Source organism: Myodes glareolus, chromosome 7 (assembly GCF_982192425.1).
Source record: "Myodes glareolus chromosome 7, mMyoGla1.1, whole genome shotgun sequence".
In the NCBI taxonomy this organism is placed as follows: Eukaryota; Metazoa; Chordata; class Mammalia; order Rodentia; family Cricetidae; genus Myodes; species Myodes glareolus.
Window position 1 is genome coordinate 18650016 of NC_142032.1, and position 24430 is coordinate 18674445.

At 47.0% G+C, this 24430-nt stretch overlaps 1 protein-coding gene across 2 annotated transcripts in view; it reads right to left on the bottom strand.

Moving 5' to 3' along the window:
- Nucleotides 1-24430, bottom strand: part of Cnnm1 (cyclin and CBS domain divalent metal cation transport mediator 1) — a 59074-nt gene continuing 34644 nt past the window's right edge. The window contains exons 7-12 of one of the 2 annotated variants that reach the window (XM_085693958.2): nt 22920-22982; nt 15087-15250; nt 5590-5773; nt 5333-5482; nt 3430-3525; nt 1-2283 (exon numbers count right to left, since the gene is read on the bottom strand). In XM_085693958.2, the coding sequence (XP_085550084.1) occupies nt 2204-2283; nt 3430-3525; nt 5333-5482; nt 5590-5773; nt 15087-15250; nt 22920-22982 (737 nt within the window). In that variant the 3' untranslated portion in view covers nt 1-2203. The remainder of the gene's footprint in view (nt 2284-3429; nt 3526-5332; nt 5483-5589; nt 5774-15086; nt 15251-22919; nt 22983-24430) is intronic. The other variant, XM_085693959.2, reaches the window with a different exon arrangement.

Consider the following 24430-nt stretch of genomic DNA (forward strand, 5'->3'; position numbering starts at 1 on the left):
TCCAGGAAACACATTTTCATTTTATTTAAAAATTATTTACAATTTATTGAGCTTTCATAAATGCTTTATTTTAAAATCTTTTTTTTTAAATTTATCTTAACCTGAAGAAAATCTGGGGGTGTGGGAGATAGGGAAAGGGGAGGTGACAGCTCCTTAGAGGTTCTGCAGTAGGGAGGGTATCGCAATAGCAGTGGCCTGGGCGTCGGGGCCGAAGGGATAATGAGAGGGAGTGTCTTTTGTCCAGCAGGCTCCCTTGCAAATTCTTGTTCAAAACTCATCACTTATTGGCCTAGGTCCGAGATCTCCAGCATTTAGTGCCGGCATTATCTGTTCTGATCACGGAGGAGCAGGCAGGGGGTGGTGGCCGTGGAGTTAGCTAGAACACATGCATGGCTGAGCTTCAGGCTAGCCAGGCTAAGCGAGTGGCATGTGAAGTCCGTGACACACACAGAAGAGACATCGCTGGTGCCAATCTTCCCTCCTGGGGCTGTGGCCCTCTTGGCAATATCAGCTGTGGTTTGGTAGACAGCAGGCAAGTGTTTTGTTTGGGATGTAGGTTGTACCATACTATGTGGTATGCTAAGGATTTCTGAGGACCCTGTCTTGGTGAGTACCAACCTTCCCCCATTGACAAGAATGCCTGACCACGTATAATTAAACACCATTCTCAAAGTGTCCAATATTCACTCTGCATTGCAGAAACACTGGGCTGAAAGTTCCCCTATTTAAAACTACTAAAAGCCTTTGTGGGTCTGGGAACTTTGAGGCTAGTAGGAAAGCTTCAAGTCTCTGGAACACACAAACACACAAAGTTCTGACAGTTTCAAGGGCATCATAGGCCCTCTAAAGTCAAACTACGGACTCCCCTGGGGTAGTGGCCCCAGGTTAACAACCCCTGAGTTAAATAAAGTTCCTGTGGGCGAGCATTTTCCTTTGAGACACAAATAACGTAGAGGAATTATCAACTGTCCATCTGCTTGTGACCAAATGGGGAAGAGGAAAAGGTGGCTTGGGAATGGCGAGGAGACACAGCAGGCAGAACTGCATCTCTGGGTACTACTGACTGGAGGTGTGCAAAGGGTGAGAAATAAACCGAAAACTCAAATTCAAACTCCACTTACGTTTTCCCTCTGGCTGTTTCCCAATACCTACATTCTCAGTAGATACGCGTGGCCATTCTGCCATCTTGTGGTTGTGACTGGAATTGCATCTGCCTCAACACCCAGGACTAAAACCCTGGGATCAGGTAGGTTTTCGGGATACTTAGCTGACCAGCAAGGTATATAGTAAGTGGGGAGTATGTGAAAAAGAAAAGTGAGCGTTCAACATTCCTGTGTCAAGCACACTGAAGTCCCGTGACAGCACGGGGCATCCTTCCTGGCTGACCTGGGCACTCTTTGGTTTATCATGGCTAAAGTCACTGTAACAACTTACAAGTTTTTTTTTTTTTTTTTTTTCTTTTCATGTAAGTTTTTTTTTTCCTGCTTTGATTTTTCACGTAAAACCTGAAGTTCCATGTCTGGCTCACAACTTGGTCTCTGTGTTCCCTGATTTCCCTTTTCTGAAGCTGGCTTATTGAGAGATTAGTTACTGGAAGCCCAAGCTGACACATCCTGGGGAGATGTGGTGACTCAAGGCTTTGTCGCTTGCCCTTCCCCAGGCTTCAGAGAGATCCAGTCACGGACAGTGAGTCCCACACTCTGAAGTTCTGGGAGAAGAATCCTTGTCCATCCCTGGAGCATGACCTTCACAACTGTTCTTTTAGACTCGAATACACCTCTCTCCCCACATCACCTCCAGAGTTAATCCTAAGAATGAACTATGGCAGAAAGGGTTATTTTGTTCTGGAAGAAAGAATGGTCAATTCCAGGACATGGGTCTCCTGTGGTCCAGGGACACAAAGAACAAAGAATATCACTGGGAGCCTCAGAGAGGCATTGCCAGCTTGGGGTCATCTCCCTGCCGGTTCTGGGCTATGCTATGGACAAGGCCACTTCTAGCGTCTTCCATCACAGGTTTCTCCTTCTGTGTCAAACTGGAGACAACTGGGAAAACTTGTCAGACTGACCGAGAGGGGTGTGAGGTGGAGGGCAGGGTGTTCTGTCACCGTGGGAGGCCTCGGGGAAGCAGGTGATGGGAGGGTGGGTCTTCCCCAAAGCCTTGGAATTTCACACGCAGCCCAGCCCGTGAGGTCTTCCCCTTGTCAGGTGATCAGAGGTGTTAAATTGGAGTTTTCCTCAGAGGCTTTCTCTCCATCTGCTGACCTCTTTCTTTTCCGACCACCTGAAAAACGGGTTGTCAGAGTCAGTCTGCAGCAAGGGGGGGCAGTCTCAGCAGGCTGAGGACTTTTTAACACGGTGTGGTGCGGAGAGGGGACAAACCCTGCTTTGGAACTCGTGCCATGGAACCTGCACTGCACCGTGGTGCTGACATTAGCATCTGAAGCACCTTCCCAGCAGAAGAGCCTCCTGAAAAACCACGATCCCAGGCAGTAGCCTATGGCAGAGTTCATGGAAGGGACTAGGAAGGCCCTGAGATGCCTTCTCTGCCTTCTCCAGCTCAGTGACTGCCCGAAACCTCCAAAGAGTGCTAGTCTCCCCGTCTCTGACGTCCCATGGGCCGGAGTTGGTGGGTAGAACTGGGAGCCGTTTTCCCGAGGGGTCTGGTTCAGACCGTCTCCTGCCCACTCTGGGCCAGGTGATGGTCGCTGTATAAATGTCCTCCAGGAAGAGACCCCTGTGTGCAGCGCTGCAGTTTCCAGGACGGAACTTTTTCACCCTGTTCTCTGCCATTGGCCTCTGTCTTGTCTCTCTTTTAAAGAACATTTACTGTGTGCAGGGGCATTTGCACACGTGTATGTGTGTGCATTTGCGTGTGTGTGGTTGTGCAGGTGCCATGGTGTGCATGTGGAGCTCAGGTGACTACTTGTGAGTCAGATCTCCCCACTTCCCATGTGGGTCCTGGGAACCACACCCAGGCCCTCAGCCTTGGCAACAAGCACTCTTACTTGGAGCCATCTCCCTGGCCCTCGCTTTCCTTTCTATGGAGTCTCCTGGCCACAGAGTTTTCCTTCAAAGGACTATATAGTGAATATTATGGATTTAGCAGGTTCTAAGATCTCTGTCATGATTGTTTAATCATGATAAACTGGCCTGATGATCTAAAGGTCTCTACCTATAAAAAAACAGGAGAAGGAAGGAGGGGGTCATATTTTGACCTCAGGGCATGTCTGTGGACTCCTGTCACCAGATCACCAATGGAAAGGGACAGAGTCGAACAGTATCACAGGTGTGGCACTGGCTCAGGCCCTGTTGTGATTTTCTAGAGTCATGTGTCACTAAGGTTCGCAAGCCTTCCCCTTGGAAAAAGATCCTAGCATGTATTCCAACTACCTGGCAAGGAACTTCGGTGGGGGAGACAGGTACTCACTCAAGGTTCTTAGCAGCTTCTTGCCCATGGTTTCCTCACAGTCGCTGCTGCAGGGGCTGGCCTCTGGCTCCAGGTGGATGTTACAGCATTCGGTCTCTGCAGCAGAAAGAAGAGCAGGCTCAGGTCTCCAACCTGAATGGCAGGACCAGGCAGGGAGATTCGGAGTGATGCCTCTCTGTGAGTGATGGGAGGGAACGGTAGGACCTCCTCTCAGGGAGTGACAGCGCTGAGCAGTGCGTGTGCTGAGCAGTGCGTGTGTGTGTGTGTGTGTGTGTGTGTGTGCATGTGTGTGCATGCCCATGGACATGTGCATCTGCCCTGAAGGGTGCTGTCTATTAGTTAGCAAAAGGGACAGAGAGACAACAGGAGCTGCAATCCACCAGACCACTCAGAGTCAGAGATGACTCCTTCCCCAAATGCCATCTGGAGAGAGTGGGAGAACAGACTGTGTGCTCTGTGTCAGATGAAAAGGACACCTGAGGCCACCAGATGTCACTTTCTTTTACCTGTAACACCAAGGGCTCAGCGACAACTGAGCACACACCCCCAGTTCCCTAGAATCTCAGAGCACAGGAAGGGTCCAAGCTGGGAGGCAGGGCAGTGTACGGGAAACTGACCTGCGCCTGCACGCCTGACGTGGAGTCCACTTCCAACACTGTCACCAGGCGTGGGCGAGCTGTTTCCCCTCTGCCAACCTCATGGGTCCTCATGTGTCACACTAAGCGGTGGGCTAGATGGTCTTTAAAGTCCACCCATCTCCATCCCCACTCCCTCGCTCTGTCTCTTGGCCAAATGCTTTAGCAGAGCTGCTAAATTTAGTGTGTGGGGGAGGAAAAGGTCTCGTGTTTTTCAATCCAAACCCTGGACTGGTGACTGTATGGACTCTCTTTCTGGGTTTGTAGCATGTTGTCTCACTGATCTTAGAGGCTCAGGAGCCTTTCCAGACCTTTGCTTTGGTGTGGAATGGGGCAGGACGGAAGCAGTGGGTGGAAGAACTGCTGGTCTGGTGGGAGGGTATGTGGTGTGGCCAGCACTTGGGGCTGTTCACCTTAGTGAGGAAAACCAGATCACGTTGCTGCTGGGACACAGGGAGTTTCGAGCTGCTCCACTATTAAGACAGAGGTGCGCTGTGTCTCAAATGAAGGGATCTGAGAACGCAGGGAAAGTTCCAGAGACTTTGGCCTGCTCTGTGGCCCAGGGGAAGGGAAGAGCCCTACCAATGAGGGTGAAGAGAAATAAAACTATGATTATATTTATTTATTTATTTTTGATTTTTCGAGGCAGGGTTTCTCTGTAGCTATGAAGCCTGTCCTGGAACTAGCTCTTGTAGACCAGGCTGGCCTTGAACTCACTCTGCCTCCCGTGTGTTGGGCTAAAGGCATGCGCTACCACTGCCCAGCTATTATTTATATTTATTAACTTACTCAGGGAAGTTTACCTATTAAGATAAGGAAACTGAAACTTAGGTTGAGTAATTTGCTTACGATTGCACAGTCCCTAAAAACCCAGTGTGGGTGGTGCATGCTTGTAATCTCAACACTTGGGAGATGGAGACGGGAGGCTCAGAAGCTCAAGGTTCTGCTACAAAATAGGTTTGAAGCCAGCTAGGGTTACATGAGACCTTGTGTTTAAAAAACAAAAAAACAAACAGACAAAAACCCCAAATATTGAGAGGCTAGGGTATAAATCTAAGTAGAAAACAGCTCAAGTTTTCCTGGAAAGGTGAATTAGATGGGCCCGATACATGGTAGGTGCTTGGTAAATGCTGACAGCACCCCACTCCCATGCCCTCCCAACTCTGATATAAGAGCTAGGAGCCCAAGGCCCCCCAAGCCAGCTGGTTCTGAACCACACTTGTATCCCAGAGCGGTGATCTCCCTTACTCCTCTGACCCAGCGCTGACCTGCTGTTGTGGGAACAGCTGCAGGGGACAGCGAGAGCTGGTGTGTTGTGTTCTCCTCAAAGCTGGCCATTTCTTCCTGGGGGAAGGCCATCTCCTCCATCCTCAGGTACACGACCTCCCCGGGGCTTCTCAGACCATCGGAGCGGCTGCCTAGGGAGGACAGTGAGTACATCACCACTGTGCCTCGGAGGAGACCTGGGGCTCCGTGAGGCACAAGATGGCTGCCGAGCAGAAATGGAGGTGGTAGACTGACTCACACGGCAAGCTGGTCCTGTTGCTCAGGAGTGTGAGGACTGGGTCATCCTTTGGAGTCTGGGGTGTGCCGCGGGTCGTAGGGGCCTTGGTGGAGTCCCCATCAGTGAAAGCTTCCATGTCTGGGGACTGGGGCGAGCTGTCCATGTGGCAGGCCGTGAGTGCATTCTGGTACTGCTGTCGTGTGATCTGGAAGGAAGTGGGCAGGGGCTCAGGAGAGCGATGAAGACGCTGCATCACAAACAGCTTCACTGGGATGCTTTGGAATGCCTGGCCTGAGACCTGAGGCTGTGAAGTGGAGTCCCACCCAGCTGCATTAGCCCCACAGAAAAAGAACAAAGAAGGGTCCTTTACTTGCTGACCACCAACACCCACTATACATTTTTCTGGCTTTAGACTTTGCAGCGTACTGAGAAGAACCTGCCAGACCTCTTTTGTGTTGCTGCAGCAAAGTATCTGAGCCTTGTACTTTATATAGGAAAGAGGTTTGTTTGGCTCAAGATCTCTGTGGTTGGGGGGCTGGAGAGGTGGCTCAGAGGTTAAGAGCATTGATCCTGAGTTCAATTCCCAGCAACCACATGGTGGCTCATAACCATCTGTAATGAGGTCTGGTGCCCTCTTCTGGTCTGCAGGCATACACACAGACAGAATATTGTATACAAAGTAAATAAATAAATATTAAAAAAAAAAAGATCTCTGTGGTTGGAAAGTACAACCAGCATGGAACTGGCACTTGGTGAGAGCCTCCCTGGCTGTATCATACGCTAGAGAAGCATAAAGGGAAACGGTTGACTGTAGCAAGGGACTAAACACATAGGCCAACCTTGTTTGACAACTACCCAGTTCCACAAAAGCCAATACAGTCCCAGGAGAATGATATTAATCCCCTTCAAGGAGGTGGACCTTGTAACTCTCACATTCCTCTAGGTTCGGTCTCTGGAAGATCCACCTCATAATACTGTTATGTTGGGGACTTTGTTAACCTTTGGGCACACACTCAAACCATACCCGAACCCGGGGATGTGGGCCAGACAACTGTGATTCTCACACTTCAGTATCAGACCTGGAAGGTTTGTTACATCCAGGTTTCTGGACCCAATTCAGAATGTTTCTAATTTACTAGCTCAGCATCCAAAACAAGATTTCCAGTTCTCGCAAGTTCCATGTAAGGCTAGTGATACTGTGGTGAGACACAGGTCAGTTTGTTCCCTGCGAAGCAGTTTAAAGGACACAGCAGCATTGTGCTCACAGCTGGCTTTGGTAGACTTGTCTTCAGGTGAAAACTATGCCTTGCACTTTATAACATGGAAATGTGGGTGTCTGTCCACTCACCATCTGCCCAAAGCTTCAATAGAGTCAATGCTCTTGCTGAGAACACCTCATGGCCCAGCCTCTGCCATCCCTCACTCAGCTATCTGAAGTCACGTTCTCTTGTGGAATATTTGTTTAATGATGCAAAGATGTGTTTGTTTATGTTGCACTTGTTTAACTCTGTAAAGCTGTGTTACTTTGCCTACCTAAAACATCTGATTGGTCTAATAAAGAGCTGAACTAGGCAGGGGGGAGAAATTGGTGGGGCTGGTGGGCAGAGAGAATACATGGGAGGAGAAATCTAGGGAAAGGAAGAGGAACAAAAAAAGGAGAAGACTAGGGACCAGTCACCCAGCCACACAGCCAGTCATGGAGTAAGAAGGAAGGGAAGATATAATAGAATAAAGAAAGGTTAAAAAGCCCAGAGGCAAAATGTAGTTAAAGAGAAATGGGATAATTTAAGATAGAAAAACTGGCAAGAAACAAGCCAAGTTAGGCCAGGCATTCACAAGTAAGAGTAAGTCTCCATGTATTTATTTGGGAGCTAGGTGGTGGGTTCCCAAAGAGTGGAAAAAACAAAACAAAAAACCAACTACAATGTTACATGTAGAAAATTTCCTACAGGACACTTGATAAACCTAAGAGAGCAGCTGACCCTCCAGTAGCTGTGTTCTTTAGTGATATTTCATTTGTATTTTAATAAAGCTTGCCTGAAGATCAGAGAGTAAAACAGTCACACTGATCAGCCTTACAGACCAGGCAGTGGGGACACACACCTTTAATCCAGTAGTCACACTCGTTTGCCATAAAAACTGGACAATAGTGCTGCACACCTTTAACCCCAGCTCTAGAGAGGAATATAAGATGGGAGGAGACAGCTCTCAGACACAGTCTCATTCTGAGATTCCTGGAGGCAGAATCGCCATTTTGGACTGATGTAGAGGTAAGGGCCGGTGGCTGGCGGTTTTGCTTTTCTGACCTTCAGGTTGAACTTTATTTATTAAAATACAAATGAAATATCACTGCATTGTTCTTTAAAAAATTACTTGTATTTTATTTATTCTTAATTAAATTTTAATCTACGTGAGGCGTGTGTGTGCACGCACACCTACAGAGGTCAGACGAGGGTACGAATCTGCTGGAGCTGTAGTGACAGGCTGTTGTGAGCTGCTCCACACAGGTGCCGGAAACCAGGTTCACCGCAAGAGCAGCCGGCACTCTCCTCTCAACTGTTGAGCCATCGTTCCAGCCCCCGGCTGTGTTCCTCAAAATATTAATTTAGATTTCTCTTCTAGTTTAATCAAATAAGGCAAAGGCATCCTTTACCCAGAAAGTATAAGAGGAAACTCATGGCCTGCTGAGCACCCATGACTCAAGCCTTGATTTTGCCACTTTTGAGCTGGGTAACCCTAGCCAGATCGCTAGCCCCTCTGAGTTTGTAGAACATGCCTGGAGAACGGAGATAATATGAGCTCATGCATTATGCAACCATTCCATGTGACTATTTATCACATGCCCACATACATCTCTCGATCTGACTTTGTACGAGGCACACATTTCAAAGACAGGTGTCATATTCACCATCTCTCTCCTTCTAAACTGTCCACAGCGTGCCATGGTGTGGGGGAGGAGGAGGGGCAGTGGCCCTCTGTCCCCAGAGTCTGTGTGACTGGTGGTGCTAGAGAGACAAGTCTAGAAGCTTGGTAAAGCCTTCAGTAAGACACAGCCAAAGAGGACAGCAGCCGGAGATAGATGCCAGGAAGGCGGTGAAAGGATGAGGAAAATGGACAGGAAAAGCTACAGTGATCGCAGAAAAGCAGGAGAAAGAAGATAATGTTGGGTTTGACTGTGGCCTGGATCTGCTGGCTCAGGACTCCCATCTGCCAGGTGGATGGTTGTGTCCCCCAAGCTAGATGCCTTTTGGGAGTGAAACTGCAGTAAAACGCTCTATCTTCCTTTAATACTTTTTCATACTTGGGAGGCTTCTGTCCCTGTTGTACCTGTGCTGAGCTACGCTTCAGACACCACTGTGGGGGAAAGAATGATATAGAAATTAAAAACCACTTCTTGATAACAACTCTAAGGGAGGGAGGCCCTCCTGTGAGATACCGAGTTCCGTGTCATTGGAAGCAGTCACCACGTTAAACCCCCACTTGTTGGTCCTGTCGTCCTGGCTAGTGTTATATCAACTTAACACAAGCCAGAGTCATTGGAGAGGAAGGAGCCTCCGTTGAGAAAATGCCTCCCTAGGGTTGTGCTGTAGGCACCTGTGGGGTATTTTATTAATTAGTGATTGATGGTGGAGGGCCCAGCCAATTGTGGGCCGGGGCTATCTCTGGGCTGCTGGTGGTTCAGGGTTCTAGAAGAAAGCAGGCTGATCAAGCCATGGGAAGCAAGGCAGTAAGTGGCACCCTTCCAGGGCCTCTGCATCAGCTCCTGCCTCTAGGTCCCTGCCCTGTTTGAGGTCCTGTCCTGACTCCCTCTGATGATGAACAGTGATGTGGAAGTGTAAGCCAAATGAACCCTTTCCTCCCTAAGTTGCTTTGGTCATGGTGTTTCCTCACAGCAACAGAACCCTAACTAAGAAGCCTGCTGGGAAGAAGATTCAGACAGCTGCAGCCAGGACTGGACATTAGGAGAAGCACGGTGGTGTGTGTGTAGGAGGAGTGCTTGGCCCTGGATGCCGGGTGAAGGGTAGAGTTTGGGGGAGGGTCTGCATGCCAGTGGGTGGCTGTTAAAAGGGATGGTGCCATTGACTGGCTACCTCTTTGTTCTTACAGCTTTGCTTTCACACTGTTTTAAGAAAAGAATTAAACTTTAAACTACCCCTGTGCTAATGCATCACTTAAAAAACAAAACAAAAACTTGCTCCATAAGGGATTATAGAGAAGGCTTAGCAGTTAGGAGCTCTTGTTCTTGCAGAGGATCTGGGTTCGAGTCTCAGGCATACATAGACATACATGTGAACAAAATACTCGGACATATAGAATAAAATGAATAAATCTAAATAAATTAGAAAAGAGAAACTGTCGACATAAACGCTATTTTGAAGAATGGACACAGGTTCAAATATCCCTTTTCGTTCTTTCTTTCCCTCTGGGCAAGTTCTGTTATTAGTGCTAGGGGGTGAATCCGGGGCGTGGGACATGCCAGGCTAACAGGGCGCAGCTGAGTTACACTCCTGGTCCTGACAACTTTTCAATTTAGCATGCTATTGTTAAATAGAAATATTGTTTAGGAGTTAAAATGAGAAACAGACCAACCAGAGCTACATGTGACACCCTGTCTCCGAAAAACAAACGAGACAAACAGGTGAACTAATTCTATCAATGTGGCCTTGACGGCCAGCAGTTCTCATTGCTCCCAGCCCAGAACTGGGGCAGCCAGATCCTCTCCCAGATTGCTTCTCTGCAGCTACTGGCCTCCCAGAGCCTTTGTGGGCGTGCCCCACATGACACTGCCTTAAGCCGGCTCTGGTTCCGTCCCAGTTTTTAAAGGTCCAGACATTCTCCAGATAATATAGTGCTTTTTAAAAAGCCACATAGTTTAGTGCCTGCACGGGTCATTGTTATTTAACTTATTTTTTCTCCTCTTATCTATTTGCAAGGTTGTTTTATATAAAACAATTTACATACTTATATTTTGAAATTTTTTTAGTTTAAAACTTTTTATGTGTCCGGGTGTTCTGCCTTATGAATGTTTGTGCAGCATGTGTATGTCTGGGGCCCATGGGGGCCAGAGCAGGGTGTCGGATCCCCCGGAACTGGAGTTACAGATGGTTGTGAGCTGTCATGTGGGTGCTGGGAATTGAACCAGATCCTCTGGGAAAGCAGTCAGTGCTCTTAGCCACTGCCATCTCTTCAACCCCCATATTTGTATCTTATATTCAAATGTATTTAGCACACTGCGCAGTAGCCAAAGAACATTGTTAATACTCAAGAAATTCACATTGATTGGCTGATGAAGCTAAGCAAACTAATTTTCAAAAGACAATGTTTTCTTCTTCTTGTCTCTCATTCCCTGCTGCAATGTAGCCATGTAATCTTAGCAGTAACTTGGGTTTAGATTGTCTTTTCAAACTTTGGCCAGTCAATAATTTAAGCGGCTCCTAAACTATTATCTTGAAACTAACAAAAGGTAAGGTTTCCCTTTTGGGAATCTTGACTTGGCAGCCAAGGCACCCAGAAGAGAACCTTTAGGCTCTAGACGTCTCTTGTCATTTTTCGAGCTTGTGATTAGGGGATGGTTAATTAGCCTTCAATACACGATCCTGCAATTTGGGGATTTTACCACTAGATGGTGATGGTGATCAAAGTCATACAACCCACACTGTAAGGGACCTGTCAATCATAGCTTAACAATGATGCCTACAGGACAGACAGACAGACTCTCTCTCTCTCTCTCTCTCTCTCTCTCTCTCTCTCTCTCTCACACACACACACACACACACACACACACACACACATACACACATGCACACACACAATTAACAAAACATAAAAACCCAAAACAAAACCATCAACCAAAAAAACGAAATAAAATTCACAAGGATTGGTGGCTTCATAATGCATTAATGTCTACGAATCATGGCTTTGTTTAAAACCTTTCCCAGAAAACCATAAGATGTGCCTTTCTAATTCATTTTAAACTTGTCTTGAAATTATATTTCTCTTGAACTTAGTAATTTGGGAACTTGAGTTTATTGGACAAAGATTGAGGACTTTTCCTGTAGCCAGCATCTGGGGTTTGGGCCCCGTGAAAGCACTTCTCCATACGGTGTTCCCTTTAGGTTCACAGGGATGATACAGCTCAGAGTACTTGCCTGGGATATCTGAGGCCCATGTTCAATCTTTAGTACTACAGAATAAAGTAAGAAAGTACAGAGACTCTCCTGGTTAAAGAGGTGGGAGCTGGGAGAGGAAGGTGCCTCAGCAAGGCTCCAAGCATCTTCTGAATCAGGAGGAGGTGATTTTTTGCTTACATTTTAAGAACCATCTTACATCACACAGCAAACAAGAAAACCAAATCGTAACACAATTGTCTTGAATTTGAGAAGTGCCCCTCGGTAAAACTAAATGTTTACTGAAGCCACGGGTTTAAAAAGAGTTTGACTAATGCTTCAATTAGACATCCTCAATTTTAAAATTTTAAGGTGAGAAAAAAAAAAAGAAGAACTGTTTGGTATTTCCTGGCAGCTTGAACCAAAACACAATCCTCTGATGACAATTTCTGAGAATTGGCCTTGGCCTTGGGGTTCCACTCCCTCTTCTCAGGTTGGAAAAGCTTTCCTTGTTATTGAGGAAAGTCCCCTTTCTTAGGTCTAGAAGTGGGGACAAGTTTTAGGAAAACCTTCACAAATTTCCTCCGTCCGAGGTCCTCTTCTCAGTACGTTCCTCTGAGGAGCTGCCACATCCACGTCTGTCTGATTGCTCTAAGTGATCTCGTCAGAACAAAGACCCTCGGCTCCCCATAGCTCCTTATTTAAACCCGATGGATAAATAATCTTACTCACTTTTCACTCCAAAGCAGCAAACCAAACTGGACACTGACTTTTTGAACTTCGGCCATAAATGGTGCCGTATGATGCCCAAAAGCTATCCTCTAAAACCTAATCCCCCAGGAGAAGGCATTCAGCGGGAAGGTTTCGGGAGGGCATTGGGTCTTAAGGGTGGCGGGCGCTGTGACCTCTCTCACACCCGGGACACAGAGGACACAAAGGCTGTGAGGAAGCGGGCCCTCCACACACACTGGCTCTGCAGGGCCCAGACCTTGAACTTGCTAGCATAAGGTGTGTAAACTGCACATGCTATGGTGATTTGTGACGGGGCCTGAATTGACTTCCCGAGTTGAACAGGAAAACCCAAGTTGGGCGGGAGCGGAAGGAGAAGGACTCCCCTTTCTCTTTTCCCATCTAAACGTTTTAAAATTGAGAAGGGTGGCCAATTAAACGCTCTTTAAACCCGTGGCTTTAGAAAACTGTTAATCCTACTTAATAATTTTTTTTTTCACAATTGCTGGGGCAATGCGCTAAAAATAGAACCCAAATTCCATATGCTGCCCCAGAGGGCCCAGGGGTTCTGCTTCTGATGCTCCATTCCCATCTCACACCAGCGTCTGCCTCTGCTCTTCACAGGCCAGTGCCCTGATCCCCCCAGCACTGTGGTTTCTAGTCTGAGCATTCTCTCTCCTTCCTTCATCAGCCCTCAGCAAGTGTCCTTCCCTCAGCCCTCTCTGGGGGCCACTTCAGAAGTAGCCGACTTGTCCCTCCCTGTCTCTCTTTATGCCACGGCTCTGCCATCACCACTTGAGCTTACCTGGTTTATGCCACGCTAACCTGTCTCCCTCACCCCTGCTTTGGACACGTAAACTCTAGAAAGACAGCTGTCTCAGTGGCTCATCAATGCTAAGCACAAGCAACAAACGGCATCCTGAAATTATGAGGCCGATACTCCAAGAGCGGAGCTAGTACATTGCCCTCCCCCTTGCCACCCTCCTCCACCTCTGAGGAAGGTTTGCATTAGCACTGAGAGGTCTCTCAGGCTGGCCGCCACAGGAAGTGAGGTGAGGTGAGCCTCTCTGCTCTCAGGCCCGGCAGCTGTCCAGTAACACCTGCAGGTTACTCAGCTGGGTCATGATTGCTTTTGCCCGGGCGAACTTTTCACAATTCTCCCTGAAGCCCAGTGACTTCAGGGCTTGGACTCCAGGAGCAGACAGAAGCATCAGCTCTGAAGTGTGACTCTATCGGTTTTTAGCCAGATGGTCTTGCCTTCAAGCCTCAAAGTTGTTTGTACATAGTCGTGTGCACAATGGGAATGGCAGTAGAACCTACCTCAGGGGGTGGTGGTGGCTGAATGGATGAGTCAGGCAAAAGAGTCAGTGAAGACCCCCGCAGAGTGCTCTGCACCCAGTCATCCTTACCCTGCCCCGTCTTAGCTAGGGTTTCTATGGCCGTGAAGAGACACTACGGCCGTAGCAACTTTTATAAAGGAAAGGTTTTAATTGGGGCTGCTACAGTTTCCGGGGTTTAGTCCATTATCACCATGGATGGAAGAAGCATGGTGGCATGCAGTCAGACAGGCTGCTGGAGAAGGAGCTGTGAGGTCTGCACTTGATCCACAGGCAGCAGAAGTGAATGCCACGCAGGTCTAGGTTGAGCATCTGAGACTTCAAAGCCATCTCCACAGAGACACACTTCCTCCAACAAGGCCACACCTCTTAATATTGCCACTCCCTATGTGCCAAGCATTCAAACACGAGTCTACGGGGCCCTTCCTATTCCAACCACCATGTGCCCCATCTGGCAAGTTCTGCCCCTCTGCTGATAATGTTCAGTGGTTTCTTCTTTTCATAGCTACTCCTGCTGGCTACCACTAATGTATCTGCAGAGTTCTGGCTCATAACACCAGCCAGCACACCCCAGAAGTAATCGGTGTTTTGGGCAGGGGGACATGACCTTCTCCCACTGTGGGGTTTCAGTGGCTGGCAGTTACCAAGTGTACTCACTGGGTGTTTCATTGCACTGGGATAAGTGGGGCTCCAGCTAAGGTGTCAGCATCATGTTTATAATGGTTTGCTGGATGTTAGAAGAGAAGAGAGCAGAAAATAAAAGAAAGAAAAAGGAAAGAAAAGAAAAAAATTCAGTAGAGCAAAAGAAAGGGAGGAAATTTAAAGGACTCCTGGGTACTACAACCCTAAGAATAGAGCTGAAGAAGACACCAGGCTTTTCCTTAAGTGACTGGTTCTTCAGTGACCCATTTTCATACTATGGCTTAGAAATACTATCATATAAGTCAATATACTGTTGTAGAAAATCATCACGGTTTTTCTATACTCTTGACTTATTTATCCCTTGCTGACTGACCTCGAAAGAAATGAATAGAATCACTCTGGTGCTAATGGCAGGGGTCCAATAGAGACAGTTCTGCCTAGAAATGGGTCTCAGGCAAGCTCATCTCCCTTTAATTTGTGCCTTAGTGTGTCTACATGAAATAAAGGATCAGGAGTCTTAACTGTGTCAAATGATCATCATCATCATCAACAACAACAAACAGTAATGACCAAGCTTACTAAAAGCAGGGCTTTGTACAGTCAGGGAGGAAGTGCCACGCAGTGTGACACTGGGGCAGGAGAGTGGAATGCGTATAAAGGTCTGTCCCATGCCCGCAGCCAACTGCCCTCCTGGAGGAGTTACCTTCACAAACTGCACATCGCTGAGGATGTGCACCGAGTAGTCAGGGGTGTAGAGGTTGTTGCTGCTGCTGTACAACTGTGTGTTGCTCCCGCCAAAGTCACTGCGCTCTCGGTTCGGAGACTCGGAGCGATTCAAGCCGCTGCAGCGAGAAGGGGACCGGTTTACTGCAGATGGTGAGGAAGAGGAGGGGTGGGAGAGAGAAGAGACAAGGAATGGCAGGTGAGGGAGAAAAGAGGAAGGAGGAAGAGAGAAAGAGGTGCTGTTTACAGAGGTCCCACGGCACTACCAGGCAGTGGTGGCATTGCGAGGACAGGGACCCACACCCCACTAGAGTTCAGCAACGGAGTGGCTTGTTGGTATTGCCTCCTGGGAGGCACAACCTGATCCAGGGAGGAAGCCAAAGGGCTTGTTTTCCCTAGATGGTGGGCAGAAGTGGGACGCTGTCTCGGCTCCACTTCAAGTTAGGTGCAGGATGACCCCCAAATACACAAGGATAGTGCTATGTACATGGTGCACAGTAGAGACCCCTCTATTGGGACAAAACACTGTACACAGTGCGACAACAAACCCTTTTAGAAAGACCAGGGTCTTCTGTTTGTCGTCAGAATCACCTGTTACCACCATGGCCATATTTTAGTGGCGCTAACTCAGGTCTGCCTCAACAGTGGCAGGCCTTGGATCAAGAGTGTAAAGAGGTCCACAAGCATAAGGGTAAATGCTTACAAGTTGTATAGCATGTTACTATGCAGTTACATTGTTTTGTCTTTGCCAGTAAGGCAAGGTTCAACTCCTTGAGTTTTGTGGCAGGAACAGGGCTGTGTGGGGTGAGTCAGGCTCTGGTCTTAGGACTTTTGGACTCAGTATCTTTCAGGGATGTTTGGTTGTGCAGTTATAGGACTTTGCATGTTTGAGATATGTAGCAGGACCTAACTCCCTTCGACTCTATGAAGGTCTTGCCTCATACAGAGACGCAGCACTGAGAAGCGCCACAGTGGTCTATGAAAATGTGGGTCATGGAAAGGCTCATTCTGGCATAAATGGAGCCTGGAATAACCCACAGACTTTCTGCCAAAGACACAAATGTCTCCATAGCTTCTTTGAGTTCAGTAAAGACTATGCCATTTGGTTTTAAATGGACAGTGAGCTACCTCCCCTAGGACCTCATTCAAAAGGGATGAGGAAGCTGAAGGTGACCGTAAGCATTGCCTCAGCCATGGGACAACCCTACTGAGAGAATACAAAGTCCTTCTCATCCCTCTGTTTCCCTAGTGATACCACTCTGCACACCTTCCTCAGAGCCCGAAGAGTCTGTAGGCTTCTCAGAACTCAGATGTATTTCAGAGAGTTCAAGTGAAGACTCAAAATTTCCAAAGATTTTTTTTTTCTCAGAGCGAAACTTGGCGATTTAATTCTGCCCCCTGAGATGATGCTAGTGTCAGTCAGGATGTCTGATCAGCACCTACTGGAATGAGTCCCAGAGCTGGACGATATGTCTATTTGCCAAGTCATTACAGCTTGGCAAACCACATAGCAGTCATATTAAAATAAACATAGGTCGGACACTTTCTCTCTAGAACCGCAATAATCCCTGCTTTCGTATGACTATAGAACTGAGGATCCCACTTTTATCTCAGTTATCTCTGCAAATGCCACTTGCTTGTGATTTGCCACTTGATTCCCCGCAAGGAACTTGGGAATCAGCCTTGACTCCCCTGCTCCCTAAGGACCATGTTGAGACCTGCCATTGGCCTCTAACCCAAACAGTCCTCTGCTCTCTCTCTCTAGTCAGGGACAGTTACCAGCAGCATTGCTTGGGTCACAATCTGGTCTCCTCACTTCTCAAACAGCAGTTTTCCATCTGTAGGGTGCATTCCAAGACTCTTAAGATGTTTAAAACTCTAATTGTACAAACCCAATTTATATGTTGTGCTTCCCTACATATATACGATAAACTTTAAATTATAAATAAGAGATCACCTACCACTATGCATTAGCTAACAGAACAGAATAATAATACACACAAAAATAAAAGTTGTTTATACATTAAGAATTCCTTATTTCCTAAATATTTCAATTTAATAATTTATGGATCTTGATTATTATCAGCATCTGAAATCATAAAAAAGGAAGTCTGGATAAAAGGAGACCACTGAGATCCATTTCCATAATCCATTTCTGATTCTATCTGAATAAACTCAGACTGCTTGCTGATCCCCACTTTCCTGACTGATTTCCTCTTGGGCCGCCTTCTCCTCTCTTGGCCTCTGGCCTTCTTGGTGTCCTCAATCTCTCCCTGAGAAGACACCAGTCCCTAGAAGAAACCAGTCCCTTGGTTCCCCAGCCCTGCCTGCCGAGGTTGCTTCCTTCTCAATCCCTAGCTGTCACCGAAGAGGCTTCCTTCTCTGAAGACCTCACCTGGGCACCCTGAGAAGCTCCTCCGCGTTCACTATGACTGTCCCCCTCCTGCCCTTCAAGAAGCACTTTTCACAAAAATTACAGCTTCTTAGATCTGCCCAACTCTACATTTAGTGAGAGTAGAGACCTTGCCTTTCCTGGTCATCAATATACACCCAACAGAACCTGACCAGGGCAGGTACTCAATATAAATGCAGAGTGGAAAAATATGACCTAGCAGTCCTTGAAACAATTTTAATTTAGAATCTAAATTCTGTATAGAGAGGTTTTAGAGCTCCCGAATGGTCTTGGGGTCCCCAAGCCTTTTCTCTGTCAACTATAGTCATCTGGGGATCCTCTAAGAAGCTAGGGTTGGTAGTAGGGTGCCAGAAACACACCAGGATGGAGTTAAATTCAGAAGCCTCAGGCCTTGGCCAACAGCTTAGGGGAGAAGCCACGCACACCAGGACTCTACCTGTCTGCTTACAGGCGGTCTTGGAGTCAGTCCTGTGAAAGTTGCCTATTCACGGGTGTGGGAGGACCAGATCCTCCAGAGCTACTAGGACTGATGAGACAGTGACAGAGAATACAGTGACATACCAGTGACTGTGAATTGTAAGACTGTAGTCTTGGTCCCTTAAAAACAAAGCGATGAGTTCTGGCTAGGCTAAGTCTATTTGTATTCAGGGCGGCAGCTGGCAGCCAGAGCTCCGTCCTCTGGGGCAGTTGTGGGGGTAACAGGTAGTCTTGCAGGAGGGTAGCTTCTTTGGCATATGATCAGGGTCTGGAAAGTTGAACCCTGACTCAGGGGGTCTTGGTTTCCACTCAGTTTATGTACAAGTTGGGGGAGAAGATGTGAATCCTACCTGTGGCTTCAGCTACCCTGAGGCACTACCGCTGCATTTTCCGTTTTTCCTGGCCAGACAGGGGCTTCACAGCCTACAGTTTCAGCCCCGAATCCTTATCTTAGATCATATTTCTATATATATTTGAAAAGGATGACAGGGAAACAGAACTCATCTTATCTACTGAACTTTTCCCATCTGCAGAAGCGTCTGCCTGAATCACCTCCATTCCAGTAGAGGCAACCGCCACATCCTAGTTCCCCAGAAGACTCCCACCATACATGAGTATCTAGGATAAGGAGTCCCCCTACTTGCACTCAGGGACTTACAGGCCAAGCATAATTACATAGTTTGCTGTTGTGTTGAAGGAGGAACCAATTTTCAATTTTTTAAAAGTAAATGCACCATTGGATGTTTATTTACGAAATCCCAAAGATTTTTCAACACCAAAAGATACAATCGTCTCGTAAAAGGAATTTTTAAGGGGAAAAAAAAGAGCCCTCGTTTCGTGACAAAGAAAGTCCCAGTTCATCTGAACATTGTGTAAGATGGATGCTTCAGTGTCCCCGAGCCTGACATTCCTCAATAGGTAGGATGCTGATGACTCGGCATTTTGGTAATTGTGCACACACACTCTAAGGCTTCAGAGCAAGGGGAATGGAAATGGAAATGCTTTTAATAAAGAAAGAGAAGAAATCAGTAACAGACGAATGTCCCAGCAGCATGGCAAACTAGTTCAAGTTGTCTAATTCCCCTTGGCATTTCCTAAGAGCACAGAGGCACAGCTTGGGGGGATGAAACAATGTGGGAAATCCTGAGTACAGTGCGAGGGGGTCCGAAAGCGGCAGATCAAACAGCAGCACAGAATACTGCTGACCACAGGGGCACCAACAGAAGGCGGGCCAAGCGGCCAGCACGCCTTTGGCCTGCTTGCGGTATTATACCACAGCTGGCTCTGGGGCGACTGGGTGGAAGAGGCACCATTTTTTACTCTGCGTCACTAACTGCTCTGGAAGATTGTGGCAGACCTCCGTCCTGCAGCCAGTGTGTGGCCACTCTGCAAGAGCAGTCTGTCCTAGCTAGCAGTTTAGAGTGACCAAGGCTGGGTGGAGAAGATATTGCTATAAAACTGGGGAAAGATAGGAGGTGGAGGAAGATATGGAAGAAGATTTTCCAGAGTAACTGCTCCTGGACAGAATCCCCTTCATTCTGCACTAATATTTGGGAGCCTTAAAGACTGCCACCCGGTTCTGGAACTGGTGCTCCACGCGCACCTACTTTTACTTAGGGAGACTTCACAACCCTATTCAGGGAGTAAAACTCAAAATTCACAAGTATGATGCTTGACTCCCCTTGGGAGCATGAAGATTTGGAGAGTAGACGGGCTCTGTGGCTCCCTGTCGACATCTTCTGGATCATTCAAGAAGGTTGAGGGGGAACGGCTTCCTTTGGTCATGGTTGCTACCACAGGCCATCTGTGTTTCCCAAATTGGATGGGGGTGGAGTGGGGTTTAATTACATAGGCTTATAAGGGCACAAACTAAGATTATTAAAATTCATCATTCTTTGGTAGTTTTCTAACATCAGACAACCAAATGCCAAGAGCCAGCCCTCTGTCAAGCCCCATGCGAACTCTGCAAGTCAGCCCCAGTTACGATCCCAGATGAACTTGCTCACGTTTCAAGGAGTTTTAATGGTTCCCAAATGTTCACTACATAAAAGCCAACCCCAAGGAATAGTTCCACTTGCCACATTGTACAAAGCCGAAAGATTATTTTTAGGGACTCCTTGTATATTCCGGGAGAAGACGCCATCATCTTTGATCTCAAAGAACATTACGGACAGACTATTGAAGCCTCAGCTGTGACTTCTCCCCTTTCTCCGTGTTCTTGCGGACTTGGGAGGATTGCCATGGGAAAGCCAATATTATCTCCATCAGGAGAAGGATGAAGGAATGAATTTGGTGGGAGGGAGTGATAACTGCAGTAGGGCCAATGAGAAGCTTCATTTTTAAACAAAAGCACCTGCAAAGTTAGCTAATTGCACTGTATTCTGGAGGTGATCCATGGACCACTAAGCTCTCCTTACTCCAAACGCAAAGAAATGCCCTATGGATAATGATTTGCAATCACATGCTCAATATTTTTGAAATATTTGTTACAAGGACTCTTGGACTCAGTCCAGTGCGAGCACCATATTCATTAACGTGGCTAATGCAAGCACACTGATGTCCTCTAGGGGGCGCAAAAGGCCTACATGTGGCGATGCAGTATCTGTCCCAGGCAAGAGAAAGCAGGATCCAGGGACCTGGATTCCTTGTCCCTCCACCTACTTACTACACATACAAGACTGACCAAATGGCGTAATTTCTGTGTGTCTGTTTCCCTATAATAATTTCTACCCACCTCCCAAAGTGGCTGTGGGGAGTAAGATAAAATGATGATTTCTTTTTAGAAATTTCTTAACTTTTAAAATTTACTTTTATGTTTACAAGTGTTTTGCCCGCACGTATATATGTGCACCACAAAGAATGTCTGGTACCAATGGAGACCAGAAGAGGTCCTCTGCAAGAGCAGCAAGTGCTCTTAACTTTTGACCTCCCTTTCCAGTACTCTGATTTCTTTTTAAATTTGTTAATTTCTTTTTCCTTATGAAAGACAGGTTAAGGCTTACTTAATATGTATACAAGTTTATATTTCTTGAGTGGAAATCAAGACTGGGACCAGAAGGAACTCAAGACTTCTTGCGAGAAAACTCCTAGGTTTGCCACAAAACTCCCAGACTTCTTTGCTAAAATGGGCCAGAGGTCATGTTGTCGTGTAGGGTACTGAGAACGTCACCCAGTTATTGTGGAGGCCAATGGTTGTCTACGGACAGAGACCAGCCGCAAGAATGGAGGGAAGAGCAAAAGGAGAAGATGTTGGCTACCTGCTTTCTCGTACTGCGTCTATGACTGGTCCTCCCTGCAGAGCTGAACCAAGACCGGGAAAAGAATGGCCTTGTTCTCAACTCATTTACTGGTGGTTTCCTGTTGGACTGAACATCCATAGTCATGGAGAATGGGGAGAAGGTTGAAAGAACTCTCCGGGGCACACATCAGCCAGATGTACAGGAGAAGTTCTGACTCTGATGGGAGAAAGGCTATACAGAGACTGAGATTGCTTATTCTCTGACTTTGGGTTATATGAAGTTTTTCATAATAAATATTGGTGAACTACCACTATCTTTTATGCTGGGAAATTACAACTTACCACTATCCTTTATGCTGGGAAATTACAACTTATTGGGTTGTCTGTCTAGTTGAGGGTTAATTAAAAAGAAAAATATATGCCTGCTTTGATTCTTCTGGCTTAAAATCTTGTAAAAATATGTACCACCCCCACCATTTCTGTAGCACATTCACAATGCACTCTTGGCATTCTCCAAGATTTGAAGGTCCATGATGTGGTCATTTCTAATTTTGCTGGCATGTGGGGTTAGACTACATAGCTGGTGTGGATACCAGATTGGCATCTCACATCAAATGTTCTAGCCTGTAACTGTTGGGAAGGCATGAACTCTCACAAAAGAAGAACTTTATTTCTTGGTGGAAAATTACCATCCACAGAGAGGGAAAACTTTGGTGAAATTTGAGAAGGTGGTTAACTTGTCTTGAACAGATAAACATGGGAACCAGATGGTTTTGGATGCGAAAATGCGATTTGGGAGGGAAGTTAAAATAACTATGTTTGAAGTTATAAATATGGAGTCTGAGGTCTCAGGGTATGGTCTTTCCAATGTAGAAGTTCAACTGACCAGACATAACTGGGTTTTGGATCATGGAAGATATGGTGGGTGTGGATAGGGAGCCATAGATGAAGAAACCACAGGAAACTGGACTTTTTTAGCCTCAGGAAATTGTAACTAATATATTCCTGCTCTGGTTCTTACTCCATGGTACTAAGAGATCAACCTCTAAAGATACAAACAATACAAACCCAGCTATTTAATCATCCAGATTTACTGTACCCAACTCAGTCATTCATTGGGTTGCTGAGCACTCTATTAGGCTTTACTTGATTAAAAAGAAAACCATCAAATTGTATTTCATTAACACGAGGAGTTAAATGTAACAAAAAGCTACATGGGCATTTTTACCTCCAGTACCCTCTGCATGAGCAGACCCACAGGAAATGCAGCTATCCCTCAGTAGATTGCCAGGAGAGGGGGATGGGCTAGTAGCTAACTACATAGAAGAAAAAGAGGTGGTAGGGATGTAGGACGGCGTTCCATCATTTCCTCCTACTTTTCTCCTCTGTACTTTTTATCCCTCCACTATGCAGAGTCAAATTATGTGGAAGAACTCACACTAGTCCACACCGCAACCATTATTCCGTGCACATACACACATATATCCTGGCAGGAAAATTCCTAACTGACGCTGCTGGACCAGCCTGCTATGCAAATGAGTGTTATTTGTGTGATACACTATGCCTTAGTCATTGGAGTGTCTGTGGGCAGAGGCCAGTTCTCATGCAGGACAGTGAGGGAGATCAGATGCCTCCTGCTAACCCTACTGGATCTACAGAGACCCGAGATACTCATGCATGTTTACCTGGGGAGCCTGCCAGAGAGTCCCCTCTGCTGAAGGCGAAGGTACGAGACACAGAGACGGGCACTAAAGAGTCGGGGGGCCAAGGACATGTGAGTAGCAAAGGGGAAGATAAACACAAAAGAAGAGAGACAAAGAGCAAAATGGGTGAGACAGTCTGTCCCTGGTTCTTCACAATATCACATTTCTTGGCAAAAAGTAAACCTTCCTCCAGAAAGCACAGGAATTGTGTGTTTACGAAGTCACCCTCCAGAGAGACAAAATAAAATGAACTGAAGGTCCCCTGAAAGGATGCAATAATCTCAGTGGGACTCACAGATGCCAGTGACTGGCACAGCCAGTGCCCTTGGAGGGAACACATAAGTGGCTTTTTCTCTGAGCACCCACCTCCAGCTAGCAAAGCTGCCAGAACCCAGCACTGTCCCCTGCCCTCCGCTCTCCCAGTTGTCTCATATAGCCTGCGCATACAGGAGAGCCCTTGGGCAGACATTCAGAGGTCAGGAAGCCAGGTGCATGCTCCTGGGAGGGCATCCGCTAGGAGGCTAGCTTCTGCCTGGGCTACCGGGTGACACTGTATTGTATGGCTGTGCTGGTGAGGACCTGGGCATGGCTAGAGGCTGTGGGCAAAGGCAGAGCAGGATTCTAGTAGTTCAACTGTGAGTCAACTTTATGAATCAGATCACAGTTACTTCCTAGAAATCACAAGCATTCCGAAGCACCTCTCTTCCTCTTCTTCTCTTTTCCCTTCCCTTCTCTCTTTCCCCAGAGTCAGAAATGGTGGTAGCCGTCATTCAGGCCTCAGTGGAGCAGACTGTACAGGACTCCAATTCTTCCCTCATATTAATCCTGATGCTCTGCTCTACATAGGATGTCTGTCTTAGCTGGCCGTTCTCAGAATCCCTTCCCAGGACCCAAGTGAAGATGATCGCCAGGCACACTGAAAACAGGCGGCTTCTGCAGCTTTCTCTTCTGTACCACAGATTTGATCTGAAATTACCTATCCATGCAGGCCAAAAGGAAGGAATTTTTGTTTGCTTATTGTTTAACCTGTCTGATAATCATTAGTTCCGTCACAGGATGTTAACAAGTGTTTGGACAGGCCTCTGTTCTGAGACACACTGGAATGAGAGAGTCCCCATTCTCCAGTTCTTTCTAAACTAAACGTCTACTCTGCTAAGCAGGCTTTCTCCCCACTGCGTACCTCCGTGTGCTCCTGTTCTACTTGAGCTCTTGTGAGGCTCCTCTAGAAAACCGGGCTCCCTCACCATGGGTTCTTGGGGTTCCTGGCAATCAACATCAAGGCAAGGAATCGAATGTGAGCCTGGCCCTGTGGCATGCCTTTAATTCTAGCATTTGGGAGACAGAGGCACACAGATCTTTGTGAGTTTTGATCTCCATAGAAAGTTCTAGGCTAGTCAGGCTACATAAAAGAGGGGTGGTGGTGGGCGGAGTGTGGATTGGGCTCCCTCTGCTCCACTCAGGAATACCTAGGAGAATTCTTAGTAACTTCAAAT